This window comes from Dictyostelium purpureum (assembly GCF_000190715.1).
Source record: "Dictyostelium purpureum unplaced genomic scaffold DICPUscaffold_323, whole genome shotgun sequence".
Lineage (NCBI taxonomy): Eukaryota > Evosea > Eumycetozoa > Dictyosteliales > Dictyosteliaceae > Dictyostelium > Dictyostelium purpureum.
The window spans coordinates 1-18722 of NW_003519659.1; the positions used below are offsets into that span (position 1 = coordinate 1).

An 18722-nucleotide genomic window follows, 5' to 3' on the forward strand; every position below is an offset into this window, starting at 1 on the left:
TTTCTTAGTAGTGGTAGTAATAGTAGTAGTGGATAAAATAATAATTATTATTTATATATTACCACTACAATTATTATTACTACCACTACTCACCACTCTCACTACATTTATTATTATTATTATTTATTTCTACCACCAATAAATTACATTTTTCTTTTATTATTTTAAAATTATTATTTTATAATTTTCTTTTTTAAAAAAAAAAAAAAAAAAAAAAGAAATAAAAAGAAAAAAAAAAAAACTATTTATATCTAATTATTATTACGAAAATTAAATATTACAATCACAACAATAATAAATACATTATTTAATAATAAAATTAAAATAATTTATTAACAAAAATAAGATATTTATAAATTGTTAATTAAAATCACAGAGATTTATCTATAATCTTATTTTTGAATTTGCAACAACCGCTGCTATAATATCATACCAATAATATTTCTACATTCATATACTTTTTTTTTAAAAAAAATTCTCAATCAACTTAAAAATCAAATGTATTGTATAAAACTTTTTTATTTTATATTTTTTTAACAACCATTTTCCTTTCTATTTTTCTTGTTATAATTTACACTTAAGTAGTTATTATTTTATTGTTTTTCAAATTCTTGTTAAATTTATTTATTGTGTTGTTATAACAATAAAAATCACATTTATACATTAATAAAAATAATTATAATAATTATTTGTTTTTTTTTATAATACATAAATTTAATTAAGTGGTGGATGTTGGTATTGGGGCTTATTATTATAATTGTTTTTGTTGTTTTTTTTTTACTACTACCAAAAAGTAATAAAACCACTATTAATAACATACATATATATATATTATTTTATTTATATTTTAATATTATACAAAATATGTAGTTATCATATTGTTACCTTACTTTACATTGTCAACAACATTTTAATTATTTTACTCAACAATTGTTGTAAATATAAAAAATACATATATGTATAAAAAGAATGTGGGTGTAGTGTGGTGGTTAAGGGGTGTGTTGTTTTTTGTATTTAAATATCGTTTATTATCAAAATGATTGATTATACATCATGATTATAATATAATTTACTCTATATTTAAATTTAAAATTTTATAAACCCCTGCACTATAAATATATATTTTTAATTTAAAAAAAATAAAACTAAACCACTTACACACATATACAAAAAACTTAACCCCCACCAATTAAACCACACACATAATAAAATAATAATAATATGTATATAAATGTTAAAACATGTATATATATAAATATTATTTTATTTATTTTTTTTAATAATTAATGGATTTTTTTTATGTTAAATTCAAAATAAACATTTATTCTTTTATTTTTTCTCTTTTCTTAATAAATAATAATAATAATAAAAAACAACAATAATAACATCATCATATATAAACTTCACATTAACAAATATATTTTTTATACATATCTTTTTTTAAATTAATTATTTATAAAATATCTCCACAATCACAATTCACCTAACCATATATTATTTTTTTATTTTTTTTAAATCTAAATTCTTATTTATAAATATTTATATATTAACTTTTTTTTTTTTTTTTTCCTTTTAATAATATTTTCTTTAAATTAAATCTTTAAAATAATAGTAAAAAAAAAAATAATTTAATCTATATAATATTAATATTAATTAATTAATAGCGCACAAGATCTATATATAAAAAATTAATTATTAATAATAATAATATATAATCAATAATAAATATAAAAAATATATAACAAAACATATAACAGCTCCCCAATAATTAAATAATTTTTTTTTTAGATAAAAAAAAAATCTTTTAACAAAGCTTTTCAATAATCACTTTTATTAATAAATATATTAAACATGTCAGAAGCCTTGTTAATGAATCCAATTCCAAAATATAATATATCTCCACAATTTCAATCGGATAGAATTTATAACGAATCAATGGACGACGAATTTTCCGATACCGAATATGATTTAAGCCCAAAAGATGATGTTCCATCACCATCAAAGGTTTGTAATTTAAAAAATAAAAAAATAAAAAAATAAAAAAATAAAAAAATAAAAAAATAAAAAAATAATTTATATTAATTTTTTTTTTATTAATTTTAGAGAGGCAGAAGTCAAATTCAAAATGGTATAAGAAGATCACCAAATAAATGGACAGAAGAAGAAGACCAAAAATTATTCCAATTAGTAAATATTTATGGTGAAAAGAAATGGAAAAGAATTTCAGCCGAAATGGGTGGCCAAAAGACTGGAGCACAATGTGCCCAACATTGGAAGCGTGTGTTATCACCAGATATTCGTAAGGGACCATGGGATGAAGATGAAGAAGAACTTTTATTAAGATTAGTAAACCAACATGGTAGCTCATGGAAGAAAATTGCCAAAAGAATTTGTAAAAGAACTGATATTCAATGCAGATATCAATATTTAAAGTCACTTCAATCTAGAGAGGTTTCATGGGTTCCAAAAGAAGATGATGTTTTATTAAAGAAAGTTGATGAAATGGGTGAAAATCTTTCATGGCTCGAAGTTTCTGAATACCTTGCAAAATTAAAACATACCAACACTCTTAGAACCGCTCTCGAATGTAAAACAAGATATAATCAATTAACTGGTAAAGCAGGTAATATATTACCACCATTAAATTCTAACTCACAATATCACAACCAACAAATGTCGTACGGTCATCCAATGCAACACATGAGTCATCATCAAATGTCCCATATGGGTCATCCAATGCAAATGAACCATCACCAAATGTCACATATGTCACAAATGAATCACCATCAAATGTCACAGATGAATCATCACTCATCAAATAAATCCCTCTCACCATTAAGCAGTTTAATTGATTCAAATAATTCTTCACCATCTTTCGAAAGTTGTAGTAGTGAAGAAACAAACCATACACCACCAAATATTTTCAGACCAACTCCACACAAACCAACCATTAATAATACAATCTCAAACCTTACAAGCCCATCATCATCACCAATTCCATCATCACCAATTCCCTCATCACCACCATCTTCTTCACTATCATCCCCATGTAACAATAATAGTAACAGTATTAATAATAACCAAATCCACAGAAATTCACCAGTTCCAACCCATACAATTAAAAACACCTTACCATCAATTTCATATAATAATAGTAACTTCAATAAAAACAGTGCTTTCAGTATAAATAATATAATCGATTGTAAGAAAGAAGAAGAAGAAGATAGTCAACCAGTAATGAAAAAAGTTAGAAGTAATGGCGAATTTTATTATCAACCAATAAATAACAATAACAATAATATAAAAAAATCAATTTTAAATAATAGTAATAATTCATTATCATGTAACAGTGATAATAGTAGCGATGACGATATGTTACCAAAAATTAAAAAGCAAAATATAATTAATAATAACAATAATAACAAAAATATTTCTTTTAATAATACAACTTCACCATTATCTTCACCATATTCATCTCCAAACCATTCTTCAATTGAAAAGTTAAAAGCGACCTCATTTGACTTTTTTAATCTCGAATCATTAGCAACTATCGCTTCAAGTCAATCCCATCATCACGAATTGGTTAATTAAAAAAATATAATAAAAATATAAAACTTTTTTAAAAAAAAAAAAAAAAAAAAAAAAAAACATTTTATTTTTTAAAGTAATAATTTAATCGAATTCTTTATTTAATATGTCTAAAACATAATCTGGATCATAGTTTAATTGTTGTAAGAATAACCTGTTATTTTGGATACTACTTAAAACCCATCGACATAATAATTGATTTTTTTGTAAAGTTGATAAATCACCAACCAAAACACCTTGCATTTTCAAATAAGCTAAAGTCATTGCAACACTTACACTGACATTAAAAGACTGAACCATACCAATCATTGGTAAATAAAACCTTCTATCTGCAAGACTCTTCATTTCTTCGGAAACACCCACAGTTTCATTTCCAAAAACCAATGCTATTTTTTCATTATTTTTTATAAAATTATTTAAATTCTTGTTATCTATATTATTACTTTTATATACTTCATTTATTATTATATCTTTTTTTAATATTAAATCTTCATTTTTATTGTTGTTATTTAAAATTTCTAAATTATTTATTGTTTGATTTAAAAAGTAATCGAACTGAGGTATTATTTTTGAAGGTTGAAATATTAATTTATCGAACGAAAATGAGGTGGCTGATAGGTCGGATACCCAAATTGAATAGCCTTTATTTTTTAAATATTCTATGCATGTTGATGTTTTTTTAAACTTTTTTTGTGTTAACCAATTTTCTGATCCTAATGAAACTCTTCCACAATTTGCAAATTGTTGGTCAATACCCTCCTCGGTAATTGAATAAATATGCTGAATACCCATTGCATCCGCTGATCTGACAATAGCACTAACATTTCCTTGATTTTCTAAATTTTCGCAAACAATAACAAATCTAATAAATATATTATTAATAAATCATAATCATTTCTTGAACTGTTTTTTTTTTTTTTTTTTACCTTTTATTTCTACTTTCTAATGTTGTTTGAAATTTTTTTAAACGATCCACAGATATAAAACTATTTGTTGCATTTCCTAAATTCTGTAAATATTCCAGGCATTTTAAATTTCTGTAATGTTTTAATGTTGATATTAACTTTAATTTTTCGTTCATATTTTAGTAAAAAAAAAAAAAAATAAAAAAAAATAAATATGAAAAAATAAAAAAAAAATCTAAATTTTTTTTTTATTTTTTTATTTTAATTTTTTTATTTTATTTTTTTAATTTTTTTAATAATAACCATTTTGTACTATATAATTTTGTCTATTTTATTTGTTTTATATATTTTAAGAATTTTATAATAAAACCAATTACAATATTTTACTATATTTAAATCAAATAGTTTTTTTATTATAATATTTTTTTATTTTTTTTATTTTTTTATTTTTTTATTTTTATTTAATAAATGTATTATACACAAAAGAATCACTATCATTATAATTAATAAATAAAAAATGAACCCAAACAATTTAAATTATTTAGATGAATTAGTTAAAGAGTACCTATTGTTTAGAGGATTCACTCAAACCAATCATACCTTTTCAATAGAGAAAAAATCAGACAAGTTAAAAGGATTTCAAGTAGAGAAAATATTAGATCAGATTAATATATATATTTCAAATTATGATATTGCCCATGTTATTGAACTATGGAGCTTTTTAGATTCTTCATTCTTTAGCAAAATCGATTATAATAGAAACAATTATGGCTATGGTAATAATAATAATAACTCACCATTCAATCAACAAAATATAAACCAACAATATGGTGTACAATCATTATCAAACTATACAACATTCAGAAACAGTAACGATTTACCCTCAAGCATTAAAAAATTAGCAACCTCTTTAAAAAAATACTATGTTATTTATTGTGTAAATAATAGTAAAATGGATAAAGTTAAAGAATTTTTTGATTTATATAGTTTGGAGCTATGTAAAGACCCCGAGTGGCAACATTGGTTTGGTATGTATATATATACTTTTAATCAAAATAAATAACAATCTTTAAGATTTAATTACTAATTTTAATTTCTAATCTTAAAAATCAAAGCATTACCATATATTAAAAACCCACAACTCGATCCATTCTTCGAAGTTTATTTTACAAAAAATTGGACTGAATCATTTTCATTATCATTAAAAAACTTTTTGACAACAATTTTCAAAAACATTCGTGTGTATTATAATACTTTTATATTTCAAAGATATATTTAAAAAAAAATTAACCTTCTTTATTTCCTTTTATTATAGCATTACCAAAAATTTTACAATTCAATTTAGAGAGACAAAATAGAAAAAGGTTAGAGGCACAAGTCGAAAATTTATTACAACAAAATGAAGAATTAAGAGCACAGCTTGATAAATTTGAATATCACAACAGGAGAGAATCAATTAGTAGCAAAGACATAATGGCAAACACAAGTGCGATACTAAAGAAAGAAAACTCATTAAACTCGCTACAAAATGTAAATAATGATGGTTTTAACAGTAATGAAATGAACTCGTTTTCTAGAGTTAGTAAAAGATTTGAACCAAGAACAACCTCTGCTTCAAGCTCAAATATAAATGGTTTAGCTAATGATAATGATGAAGATAAAACAACTGTAGTTATAGGTATAGGTAGATCGAGAAAATCCGCAACAAATAGTATTAGTAGTGGCTCAACAAATCAAACCTCACCATCAACTTTAAATAAAGATAGTAATAATAATAGTAATATAAACAACAATAATACTATAAATAACAATAATAGTAATAGTGGAATAATAGGATTATCTCAGCTTACAAATTCATTTGAAATGTCAGAAATAGATGAAAATGGTTTTAAAAAATTAAATAAGAATAACAATAATAGTAATAGTAATAATGGTGAAATAATATATACAATTGACTCACAAGAGGTTGTAACATCACATTCATCACCTGTAACAAGATGTAAATACTTGTCGAATGGGTCAAAAATTGCATCAAGCTCAGTTGATGGTACAGTACGTTTGTGTAGTGTTGATGGATTTATCAAGCATACAACTATCTATTGTTTATCAGAAGTCATATCATTAGAATGGGAGAGTAAATCAAAAGTGTTGTTATGTGGTACAACCGATGCAAAAATTAAACTATGGAACACACAAACCGATAAAGCTGTTGGTGATATAAATACATCAAATGAATTCCCACGTGTTGAAGATATTGTATGTAATCCAAATGGTAATTCATTCGCAACCTCCTCAACTAATGCATCAAGAAGCGATAGTATTGTTTATACCTGGAATATGAGAACATTAAAAACTGAAGAGAAATTATCATCAACCACAAGCGGTGCAATTATTAATAGTATGTCATTCAATAATACTGGTAATCTTTTATCTACAGGTTGTTCAGATGGTATCATTAGAATATTCGATATTAAAAGTGGCTCGACAATTACCGGTTGGCAAGCACACTCTGACGAAATTTTATCAGTTCAATTTTGTTCTGATGACAACAAACTCTATTCATTAGGTAAAGACGGTAAAATATATCAATGGAATATCCATACCATGTCCAAACCAATCAAGGAATATGAATATCCCGGCTTCATTTCAGATCCACATCGAACAACCAAAATATCTTTCAACTCTGATCAAAGCTCCTTTATTGTTGGCTCTTCAAATAAATATGCCTACATATATAATGTAGATCAAAGTTCCCCTGTACTTTCGGTTACCGGTCATTCTGGACCTGTTGTCTCTGCTGACTGGCACCCCTCTCAAAATATAGTTGTTACTGGTGGTTTGGACCAAACCGTTCGTTTATCAAAACTATCCAAATCAATTAATAATTTATAATAGTTTTTTTTTTTTTTAAAAAGGAAAAAAAAAAAAAATTTCAAATAAATAAAAAAATACCTTTTTAAAGGCGATTAAAATTTTAAAATAATAATAACTATTATTATTGTTTCAAAAATAATTTTGTTTGGTTTAAAAAATAAAAAATCAATTTTGATAATTTTTTTTAAAATTTTTTTTATTTTTTTTTTATTTTTTTTATTTTTTTAAACCAAATTTTTTTAATTTATACACATCTATCCCACTCATAATTTCATTTCAACATATAAACTCACACAAACACACACACCACACATAGACACATCCACACCAAAGATAGAAAATAACTGTTGTGTTTGTTGTTGATAAATTTGTTTTATTTTTAATTTTAATTTTTTAATTTTTTTTTTTACCATTTGTTTAATTTTTATTTTTTTTTTTTTTTATTTTTTTTTTATTTTTTTTTTTTTCACTTATACCCATCATAAACTATAAATAAAATAATAAAAACAATAATTTAAATTTAGAGTGCATTCCTTTATTTTATTATATTTTCTTGTAACACCATTAAATTTTTTTTTTAAAAAAAAAAAAAATAAAAAAATAAAAAAAAAAAACTTATCATATCAAATTTTTCATTTTTTTTTTTAAATCAAAAGAAAAAAAAAAAAACATAACAATAATATTATAACAACATTATAATTGTAATAGTAATTTTCGCCGCATTGTAAATTTCTTTATTTGTTTTAAATTTTTACCTTTTGTTATCCGTGTTTATTTTTAAATTTTTTTTATTTTATTTTCTCCAATTTACAAGTTTTTTTATATAACACAAGGTAATTATATATATACATAAAAACAATAATAATAACACCAAAAATAACACCTAGCACAATTAAATTACTATATACTCATCTATATAAAATAATAAACATAAAATAAAAATTTTCTCTGCTAACCTTTTATTTATTTTTTTTTTTTTATTTTTTTTTTTAAAATTTTAAAATTTTTTTTTTTTTTTTAAAATTTTTTAATATCTAAAAAAAATTTCCTCCACATTATTTTATAGATAATAATAATTAATAATAGATATAGAACCAAGATATATAAATAGATAGAAAAAAAAAAAAAAATATTAATAGCTATTTCAATACAACTATAGTAATAATAATAATAATAATAAATAAATTATTTAGCAATATTCCTTTTTATTTTTTTTTAAAAAATAAAAGGATATTAGAAATAATACAAAAATGAATGAATTTGATAGAATTAAGAATATGATATCAAAATTAATTGATCCAAATTTAGCTAGTGGTCAAAGCAGTTCAAATCCGCTTAGTAGTAGGGAAATCGAAAAGCCAAAATTAAAATATAAACATTGGTGTGCATCTGTAGAGAAAAAAGTTCATCAAACTATATCATTGGTTCAAATATTTGAATCTAATCTTGGTGGCTCAGAAGAAAAAAAGAAGGAAAAGGCAATTCAAACATACCAAAAACTTATAGCAATTTTAGGAGAACTTAACCAATCACTAGAGATTACACAATATAAATCAAGAAGTAAAGGTGATGGAGATGACTCACCACCAACTTCAAATTTTGTACCATCATCAAGCAACAGCAATACAACAAATAATTTAAATCAAGCAAGTTTATCATCATCCAATGGTATGAGTAAAGAAAAAGAAAAAGATAAGGATAAAGACCATCATCATCATTTGAACAGTAGCGGTGGAGTAAGTAAAGAATCATCATCACTAAGTGGTAGCCAGGATCACCAAACCTCGTCAACTGCTACATCACCTTCCTCCACATCAATCATTAATAGTGGTTCAAGCAGTAGCAGCGGGTTGTTATCAACATATAGAGATTTAACAATCAGCGGAAAAAATAAAGAGGAAAATGGTGGGGTTTTAAGGTCAACTAAAGTTATCACTCATTCATGCAGAGATTCTCTTCTTACTCTCTGGGTTGTATTATTATTATTTGTCGAAAAGCATCATTCAATTGATAAAGATTTAACCTTATTATATCAATGTATTTTATTAATTTGTCGTAGAAGAGAATATGATAGTTCAATTTCAAATATTGATCCAATTACTCAAAGACCATGGTCATTTTTTAATAACGATGTTTTGGCAAAGTATAGAAGAATTGTACATAAAACCTTTTCATTTGTTGCAACAATATTATCGTCACCATTATTTTTTTCAATTCCATTAACCCATTTTTGTTCAAAAGTAAGTTTAGACCTTTAGAAATAGTTATAATAATAATAATAATAATAGAGATATTAATATTGGTTTTTTATTTAGTTTTTATCAGCATCATTTTTTAGAATTCCAAAAGTTGCAAGATTAATTTTGGAAGCTTTAACTCCACCAGAAACTGAAATTCAAGATATTGTGTCAAATTTTCCAATTCCCACAAATTTAAAACATTTATTAGTAGTTGGAGATAAACCAGATAAAGCACCATTTCATTTTTGTTTAATGCAAATGGGTAGCAATCAAAATAATAATAGTAATAATAATAATAATAATAATAATAATAATAATAATGTTAATAATAGTAATAATAATAATAGTAATAATAATCAAATTAATTTAAATAATAGCCAAAATAATATATTAAATAATAATACTATTGAAGAATTTTCAATTGATAATATACCTCAAGGTTGGATAGATAATTTAGCCAGAAAAGAAAGTGTGTTTTTTATATTTTTTAAAGATTGGTTTACCAGTTGTAAATATGTTTTAGGTGAACCAGTTGATATGAAAACCATTCCAGGATTTTTCACAATTACTTATGCACTATTACACGAAATTAAAACAAGAGATCAAGCCCCACCTCCACTCTCAAGACCAACTCCTTCATTGGATGCTCAACTTACCTTAATTCAGTGTTGTAAAAACGATAATATCATTGACGTCATGATAAAAACCATCTTTTTAAAGACCTGTGTTTTCGATTTATCCGTAGTATCAACCACTCTTGCTCTGGTCGAGGTTTGGTTTAAAGAATTTGGTGTATTACCAGACAATTTCGATATAAACTTTTTCTGTGAAGGTATTGAAAGTATTATTGTCGCCGATCATCATCAAGTCTTAATTAGAGCTTTACAAATGCTATACAATATTTCAGATTGCTTCCAAAGAAATTTAAGAAAAGTTCTCTTTTCCGATCTCTTATTAGACAAATATTTCTACCCATTATTTTTACATTGGGATCAACCAGTAAGAAATGCCTATCATCATTTATTATTATATAAAATGGTAAGAATCAATAGAGCCAAGCTTTACGAATCTGGTGCTACTCTTCAAGAATTTAGTAAACTTACCCATGCTAATACTCCAGTTAATACCAGAAATGCTCTTTCTCCTACAAAATATATTGAAAGCAAAGATGATAATCATAACTATTCCTCCTCTTCAAGATTAGCTAATAGTCTAAATGGTAGTAGTAATGGAAATGGTAATGGTAATGGAAATGCCAATGGTAATGGTACTACCAGTAGTAGACTTGGTGCCAATGGCCAAAAGATTGGTAGCAATAGAAAAGTTCCACCACCAGTACCACCAAGATCGTATAGCAGTGGAAAATTAATTGAAGATAGCTCAACATCACCAACTTCATCATCACCTTTGGCTTCATCACCAAATCATAATATTGAACCAGAGGATTCATTTGTAATTATAGATTCAGAACATCAAGAAACAAATAGTATTACTATGACAGCAAGCAATTCACCATCACTAGCAGCATCACCAACTTCGCAATCACCACCATCAGACTCAACAGGTCCAGCAGGTAATGTTAAAGATAGCCAAACCCTAAAGCCTTTACCAAAATTACCGTTATCAGCAATTACCGAGAAGTTCAACAAAGACTATGCTTTGGATATCAAATTGTTTTACGAAATTGAATGTTTAACAAAGAAGGTACAGGATCAAATGAGATGCCCCGAATTGAGGTTTCATGACCCTATACTTTCTCATTATGTTGCCTCTTCAATCAGTGAATTCAAAACATATATCGCACACAGTAATCAAGTAGATGCCGTCCCACCAAAGATTATCCCATTGATGTTCGCAAACTCCAACCACATTATAAACTATAGAGATTAAAAAAAAAAAAAAAGAATATAAATATAAAATTAAATATATACTTAGAGCTATATATTTCATTTTATTTTTAATTCAAATAAAAAAAAATAATAATTTTTTTTTAAAAATAATAATAATAAAAAAAAAAAATAGTAATATTAAAATAATAAAAATAAAAATTTTAGAAATTGTATTATATTAGAAATAATAATAATAGTAAAAGAAATAATAATTATAAAATAAATTTAATAATAATAATTATAATATTAAAAATATAATAATAAAGGTATTTAAAGTTTACATGTAAATAATTTCTTTTATTAATTATTTTTGTTTTTGTTTTTTGAAAACAAATTTAAAAAAGATTTATCAAATGTAAATGGCATTGTTAAATGTTTTTCAAGTACATAATCATTACAATCGATTTTAAACTATATGTGTTTTCTATAAAAAAACAATTTAAATTATTCCTTTAAATTGTTTTGGATTAAAAATTCTTCTAAGTTTTCTGATTTCCAGCCATCAATACTGATCTCTTCTTCTTTACCTTCAGTATCACGGAGAACTAAACGTGGATTGGCACCTTGTTCGTGAGTAAATTTGAATTTGTTGTAATCTTTGGCTTTGTTATCAATGAAATCTTTAATGTGGGGGAAAGCCCCTAAACGTCACTTGCATGCTATCAATGTGGCTGAAAGGTAAGTTTTCTTTATATTCTCTGATTCTTCTGCACAACATTTGGCACATTCATTGTTTAAATCTAAATTTACAAATGGTTTATTAGTTTTTGTTTTGATTTTATTTGCTTTGTTTATTAAATATATTCTTACCTGAATCTCCAACAAATTCTGCAAAATCTTTACATGTTGAACACAAAAGTGAATCTGTAAAGCCCAATTCGTGACATGAATGTTTTGGTGATGTTATAGATATAGATGATGATTCACCTATAAATATAAATAATAAAACAACAACACAAAGGTAAAGAGACAATAGTCTCCTACCTTTGTATATATCCATTTTTTAATATTTCTTCTAAATAATACTAACTATTTAAAATAATTAATTTAAATAAAAAGAAATTTTAAAATGTATATATTTATAAAAAAAAAAAAATTTATAAAATAAAAAAATAAAAAAAAAAATAAAAAAAAAAGTTCATTTTTTTTTTTTTAATTTTTTATTTTTATTTTTAAATATTTAATTAAATAAATTAAAGTGATACCTTTTATTGTTTTTTATTTGAAATAAATATTTGAAAAGTTTTCAACAAAACTTTCTAAATTTTCATTGAATTTAGGTTTTTTTTGAATGAATTTATCTAGCTTGGGGAAATCGTTTGGATTTAGTAGTTTTGATTGTAATTGTTCAACATAATCGGTGGAGGCTGGATTAATTCTTTTATATTTTAAATCATTTTCTATAAAGCTAGCTTGCTCCAATGGAGAGAGTGGTGATAAGATATCTACTAAAACCTTTAAATTTAAACCTCCTATAATATTTGAATTCTCTTTAATAAATGATTGTAATAAATCGATTTTATTTGCACGTTTTAGTGCTAAACAAACTGCTATAATACATTCTTGCTTCAATAGTTGTTTTTCGGGTGTAATATAATTTTTGTTTTTATTTTTATTATTGCTATGACCTAAAATTTGTTGCCACTTTGATATGTTGGTAGGATTTTGATCTATTGGGTAAACTCTACTTGCTAGGTTTACATATACCACAACTATATTTGGTGTTAACATTTTCATATTTTGAAGCTTTTCTAATGATCTTACCAAATCTGCTTTTGAGAATTGGTTTTCGTTATATTGATTGAAGTTATTTGAAGGATAAAATTTTAATTTTAACTTTAAGTCATTAAAAATTCTAGCTATTGATGGATACTGTAATTCGATGTCGTTGATTGTTTTGATTTGGTTTGGTGTGAGGGGTTGATCAGATTGAAACACAAATGATGTGAATGAATCTATTGGTTTCTTACGAAGCGGTATTTCATTCTGTACCATATATTCTAAAAGCTTCCAAACTAAATCGAAATCAGTAACTAAATTAAACGATCTTGAAATTCTTTCTAACCAAAAATTTAAAAATTCTGTTGATTTGTAGGTGGACTCTGGCAATATCTCCTTCATTAGTATTAAATCTCCATTGGTTCTTGATAAAAATTTAAACCAAATTTCATTATTATTTTGAATAAACTCGTTGATTTGTTGATCTGCTTTTTTTAATTTTTGTAATGCTTCAACCTTGTTGGTTTCGTGTCTAAGAAATGTTACTATTAAATTTATTGCTTTTGTCATATGTATCTTTTCTTGTGCCTTCATTAAATCTGTTGTCGATAGTTGCTGTGGCTGTTTTAAAACTTCTAAAAGCAATAAAGTGAATGTTTCATGTTCAATTTTTTTAAAATAATTCAGATTATCTGAAAAGATATTGAAATATTTAATTGCCTCATCTATTTTTTTTTCTGTAATTAGGGACGTAACCATAGTATCTTCATCTTTTGTGAACGATGATTTTTTAATTGATAGATGTTTTAATATTAAATTATCTACTTTTAAACTTGCTGATTCTTTAGTTTCTTTATTTGGTGAGTGGTGTTTACTATTATCATGATATTTACTGTTATTAAAATTGTTGTTTGGTGAGGATGAATAAAATTTTGGTGTATATGATGAATTTATTTCACTATTATTTGCAATTGGAAGTGTGTTTTTAATTATTCCGCTTATTGGTTTGCTGAATCTACAAATTTTATACATATTATTTTATTGCATATTAATTTAAATTTAAAAATAAAAAAATAAAAAATTTAAAAAAAAAAAAAAAAAAAACCAAAAATATTTTTTTCATATCCCATTTTAATCCGCCAGTGTGATAATTTATTTTAATTTCTTTTACTAAAAAAACAAGAATTTCTTTTATATTTTAAAGAATTTTTTTACTGTATTCCCTTTTATTTTGTAAAAAAATCACAAAGAAGATTTATAAATTCATCCTATTATCTATTTAAATTTCAAAATGTATATAAACATCAATATCTTCAGAATTCACTCTTGTACAGGAGGTCCTAAAGAAGGAAATGGAGATAAAAGTAAATATTTAATTTATTATAATTTATTAATTTTATTTTTTTATAAAAAATTTGTTGATTTTCTTAAGAAAAAAAAACTATTTAATAAAAACAATATTGTAGACAAATCTTGAAAAACTATTTTTTGGAAATATATAATAAAATTTTTAAAGTTATCTACTGATCAGTACTAATCCCATTTAAATTTAATCCGATATAATTAAAAAGTAGATTTATTTATATCTAAATTATCTTTGTATTTAAAATCAACAGAAACAAGACTCATTGGTGAGTTCGTTTTGGCTTGATGAACATTCAAGTGCCATAGGTACGTTTTTGCACTTATTATTAAGGCAGGAATATAAAAATGGTTGTCCTTTCACACAATTGAAAAATTCGTAAGCACCATTTGGGAAAATGGCCTTAAAACCGTCAGTCATAGTTGTAGCAAATAAGAGATTGCCACTATTGCATACTGCGGGAGAGTCATTATTATCAGCTGAGGATGAATCTTGGTCATTTGAATAAACTGCATTAACAATACTGTTATTTGAGAATGATGGTTTGTTTGTGACTGTAACATATGAATATGGTGAGAATTTATTTTGATCCATTATTGGCGAGGAATCACATGTGTCACTTATATAATACAATGTTTTTACCTCTGGACCTGAACAATTTCTTTGTCCATACTGTGTTACAAAAACCAATAATTGATTATTTGAATTGACTTGGGTACGTGTAAAATAGGAGTAATATTGATAGCCAGTGTAGAAATAATCAAGATCATTTAAACATTCATCTATTAAATTCAATATTTAATAAAAATACATCGATATCAATATTTATATTTTTTGACAATACTTACTTGTGACAACTGAAAAACCAACGCCATATTGAGTATCAGAGCACTGTGAAGTTACATATGGATGGAAATTTACAAATTGCTTTTGACCAAATGAATAGTAGAAAGAAATAAAAAGTAATACAAGTAATAATTTCATTTTTTTTAATTAAAATAAAATAAATAAAAAAAATAAATTTTATATATAAACAAAAAATTAAAATTTTAAAAAAAAACATAAATTTTATTATAAAATCTATTTTTTTGAATTTTTAGGTAAAACAAAAATCAAGATTTTTATCTATTTTTTAAAATAATATTTTTTGAAATTACTTTCAAAACAATAAAAAATATTACCTTATTTTGTAATGTTTACACAAGAATACATAAGAGTTTTAAAAACATCAAGAATAACCACACAAAACAACCACATCATTACCAAATATCAATATTTTAAAAATACTTTCTTTAAAAACATTATAATCAAACTTACTAATTATTTTAAGGCATCATATGATTTAAATATCTTAATTTTTAAAAAAAATTATTTATTTTATTTCTTTTGCGAATATTAATTTTTATTATAAAATTAAAAAAGGTTTTTTGTTTAAAAATTGGGTGGTAGTAAGAGTTTTTTTAAAAAATATAAATTTTTTTTTTTTTATTATATTTCTATAGTTGTAATTCAGTTTTTACTTTTCATTTATTTAATTCAGCATTATTATTTATTATTATTTTTTTTTTTTTTTTTAAAAGTGAAGATAATTAAAAGCAAATACCTTAAACTAATCAGTAAAATTTTAATTATAAAGTTTTTAAAATCTTTAACTTTGTTTGGGTTTGATTGTTTTTTGTTATTGAGGTTGTTATTGATTATTTGTGGTGATAGGTCATCAAGACTGATGTTTTGGGAATTTGCTTTTCTTTTCCTGATTTGGTTGATTTTTTTTGGCGAAATGGTTATTGGTTGGTCTAATTTATAATTATCGACAGAAAGGATTTGATTATTATTAGTAAGTGGAGAGACCTTATCTTTTGATTTAATATTGATTTTATCATTTGATGGGTTGTTGTTATTAATTTTATCCATTCTATATCGGTTAGATGCACGTTTGATGGTGAATTTAATGTTGTGGCCCTTAATTTTTTTTTGTTTTTAAATCAATATCTTTTTTGAATTCGATTAAACCAAATGCATGGTAATAATTGTTATGAACATGTGATGTGAATAGTTCATATTTGAGTTTGTTGTTGAATGAAGTTTTGAGGAGTTCATCTGCTGCCCATTTGTAATCCTCTGGGCATTTCATTGAGCCAGTAATAATATGGTAGTCTTTACTGGATGTGTAGAAACCGAGTTTAAGACGGTCTCTAATAAGTTTTATAATATTTTCTTTAGAATCTATTAAGGTGTGGACTTTGTAGTGTTTTTTTTTGTCTGGGTATGATTTATCCATTGTGATACCATATTCAACTAATTTTTTTCTAATATTTAGTATATCCTCAACAGATTTGTTAGGGAATTCTAGAGTTAGAGAATAGTGATTGTTGTTTCTCTCTAGAGCTGACAAATTGTTAATATTAATAATATTAGAGAATATTCAATTGGTTGATGTTGTTGTTGATTGTTTCTTCAAAACTGTTAGATTTTATCGATGTTATGTAATCATTGATGAATTTGGTGGTATCATCGTTGAGGTGTGGGGTTCTAGGGTTGTTGGTGGCAGCTAGTTCAGAATATAGCATTTTGGGATGAATTATGATGGTTTATAATTCGATTGGAAGTTAATCCGGTTGTTTGTAGAAGATAGATGGATTTAATCGGTTTTTTGATTAAAGATTGAGATTTTAAATTATATCCAGCTCTGTGAGATTTAGAGATTGGAGTAATAGTTAATGTGGATATGTTTATCTTTGAAAGATCTGTCGAACGGTAGTAAGATGAGTTTATAAAACCGATATTATAAAAAGTTATTTTTTATATGATCTTGTTAAAAGGCTTGCGAGACTACAAACTGTTGATATTTGGTAATGATTTGTTAATTAAGCATTATTTGATTTGATGTAATAAATGAATATTACACTTATAATTATATATCAACTAAATAATATATATATTTTCCTTTATTTTAAATAATTTATTATTTAAAATTAAAAATTAAAAATAAAATAAAAATAAAAAAATTGAAAAATTTAAAAAATAAAATTTTATTTTTCAGTTTTCATTTTTCAGTTTTAGTTTTTACAATTATTAGAATTATTTATATTTATCTATAACTAAAGTAGCTCATCTACGTGAGTTTTCAATTTTTCAAATCTGTAATGGAGTTAGGAGTTGCTAATATTTTTTTTTTTAAAAGTGAAGATGATTCTTAATGATATATTAAGTAACAGTTTATTGTGTTTGGTATGTGTTTAATGCTTATATGAGTTTTACCACACTGCATATAAGTTGGGCACGGTAACGTCAATTCGTGTGTGATTCGGATCCGATAAAACTTGCTGAGACTGGGTTTCGAACCCGGAGCGGTAACGACCACTTGGCTATCATTGCTCCCCCAGGAGTTGCTAATAAAAAGCTAAATCACCAGGAAGAAAATCGTCTGAAAAAAAAACTCCCCGTCCGGGAATTGAACCCGGGCCTTTCGCGTGACAGGCGAAAATCCTCACCACTAGACCAACGGGGAAGAGTTACAAAATTAGTTAAAAAACTACCCGATCGAAAAGTTAATAATCTGGAGATAAATGGTGACGGCTTTGCCCAAGATGTTCGAATCACAATGCCTGTTCTCCCAGGCAAGGAATCATCATAAACATATTCTTCAAGTATTTCTATATTTTACCCCATTTTTAATATTTTTCCTATTTTTATTTTAAATATCTATTTCTAATTTTATTTTAAATATCTATATCTAAAGAAAATACAAAAGAGGAGCAGATAATAATCAACTCAGAGAATCCATATTTATATGGAAAAAATTAAAATAAAATAGTTTTAAAATGGTATAATAAAATATAAAAAAAAAAAAAATTAAAATTTATAAAAAATTTTTTTAAAAAATAAAATTTTTCTTTATTAAATAATTATACTGTTTATCTTTGAGCTACTTTAGTATATTTTTTTATAGATTCTCTATAATAGCAATAAATACCAAGAATTTAAATAGTTATCTATCTAAAACAAACAAATGTTCTTCCATAGTGGAATGTTGTTCAAAAAGCAATTATTATTATTATTTATTATTGTTATTATTGTTATTTCTATTGTTGGCTTTTCATTTATTTTATTGTTATATATTAGATTTGAAAATTATATATAA

The 18722-nt window shown here is 24.4% G+C and overlaps 8 protein-coding genes across 8 annotated transcripts; 3 read left to right on the top strand and 5 right to left on the bottom strand.

The window, feature by feature from the left end:
- Positions 1–195: 195 nt before the first annotated feature.
- Positions 196–3621, top strand: DICPUDRAFT_92812 (uncharacterized protein). The gene is made up of 3 exons (XM_003292103.1): positions 196–500; positions 1613–2004; positions 2104–3621. The coding sequence occupies exons 2-3, from the start codon at positions 1852–1854 to the stop codon at positions 3589–3591; spliced, it is 1641 nt and encodes a 546-aa protein (XP_003292151.1). The 5' UTR covers positions 196–500; positions 1613–1851; the 3' UTR covers positions 3592–3621.
- A 51-nt stretch (positions 3622–3672) lies between these two features.
- DICPUDRAFT_156844 (uncharacterized protein) lies at positions 3673–4669 on the bottom strand (the record flags this gene model as incomplete). The annotated part of the gene is made up of 2 exons (XM_003292110.1): positions 3673–4450; positions 4515–4669. 2 exons carry the CDS (start codon positions 4667–4669, stop codon positions 3673–3675), a joined length of 933 nt encoding a protein of 310 aa, XP_003292158.1.
- A 139-nt stretch (positions 4670–4808) lies between these two features.
- Positions 4809–7477, top strand: DICPUDRAFT_95539 (uncharacterized protein). Its single transcript, XM_003292104.1, has 3 exons — positions 4809–5521; positions 5609–5731; positions 5809–7477. The coding sequence occupies exons 1-3, from the start codon at positions 5011–5013 to the stop codon at positions 7383–7385; spliced, it is 2211 nt and encodes a 736-aa protein (XP_003292152.1). The 5' UTR covers positions 4809–5010; the 3' UTR covers positions 7386–7477.
- Positions 7478–8617: 1140 nt separating this feature from the next.
- Positions 8618–11512, top strand: DICPUDRAFT_99245 (uncharacterized protein; the record flags this gene model as incomplete). Its single annotated transcript, XM_003292105.1, has 2 exons — positions 8618–9607; positions 9683–11512. 2 exons carry the CDS (start codon positions 8618–8620, stop codon positions 11495–11497), a joined length of 2805 nt encoding a protein of 934 aa, XP_003292153.1. The 3' UTR covers positions 11498–11512.
- Positions 11513–11940: 428 nt separating this feature from the next.
- On the bottom strand, positions 11941–12496 carry DICPUDRAFT_82783 (uncharacterized protein; the record flags this gene model as incomplete). Its single annotated transcript, XM_003292111.1, has 3 exons — positions 11941–12116; positions 12307–12423; positions 12481–12496. 3 exons carry the CDS (start codon positions 12494–12496, stop codon positions 11941–11943), a joined length of 309 nt encoding a protein of 102 aa, XP_003292159.1.
- Positions 12497–12714: 218 nt separating this feature from the next.
- Positions 12715–14247, bottom strand: DICPUDRAFT_82784 (uncharacterized protein; the record flags this gene model as incomplete). The annotated part of the gene is made up of 1 exon (XM_003292112.1): positions 12715–14247. The coding sequence occupies one exon, from the start codon at positions 14245–14247 to the stop codon at positions 12715–12717; it is 1533 nt and encodes a 510-aa protein (XP_003292160.1).
- Positions 14248–14824: 577 nt separating this feature from the next.
- On the bottom strand, positions 14825–15562 carry DICPUDRAFT_82785 (uncharacterized protein; the record flags this gene model as incomplete). The annotated part of the gene is made up of 2 exons (XM_003292113.1): positions 14825–15360; positions 15427–15562. The coding sequence occupies 2 exons, from the start codon at positions 15560–15562 to the stop codon at positions 14825–14827; spliced, it is 672 nt and encodes a 223-aa protein (XP_003292161.1).
- Positions 15563–15903: 341 nt separating this feature from the next.
- DICPUDRAFT_156850 (uncharacterized protein) lies at positions 15904–16492 on the bottom strand (the record flags this gene model as incomplete). Its single annotated transcript, XM_003292114.1, has 2 exons — positions 15904–15928; positions 16182–16492. The coding sequence occupies 2 exons, from the start codon at positions 16490–16492 to the stop codon at positions 15904–15906; spliced, it is 336 nt and encodes a 111-aa protein (XP_003292162.1).
- Between the last annotated feature and the right edge of the window lie 2230 nt (positions 16493–18722).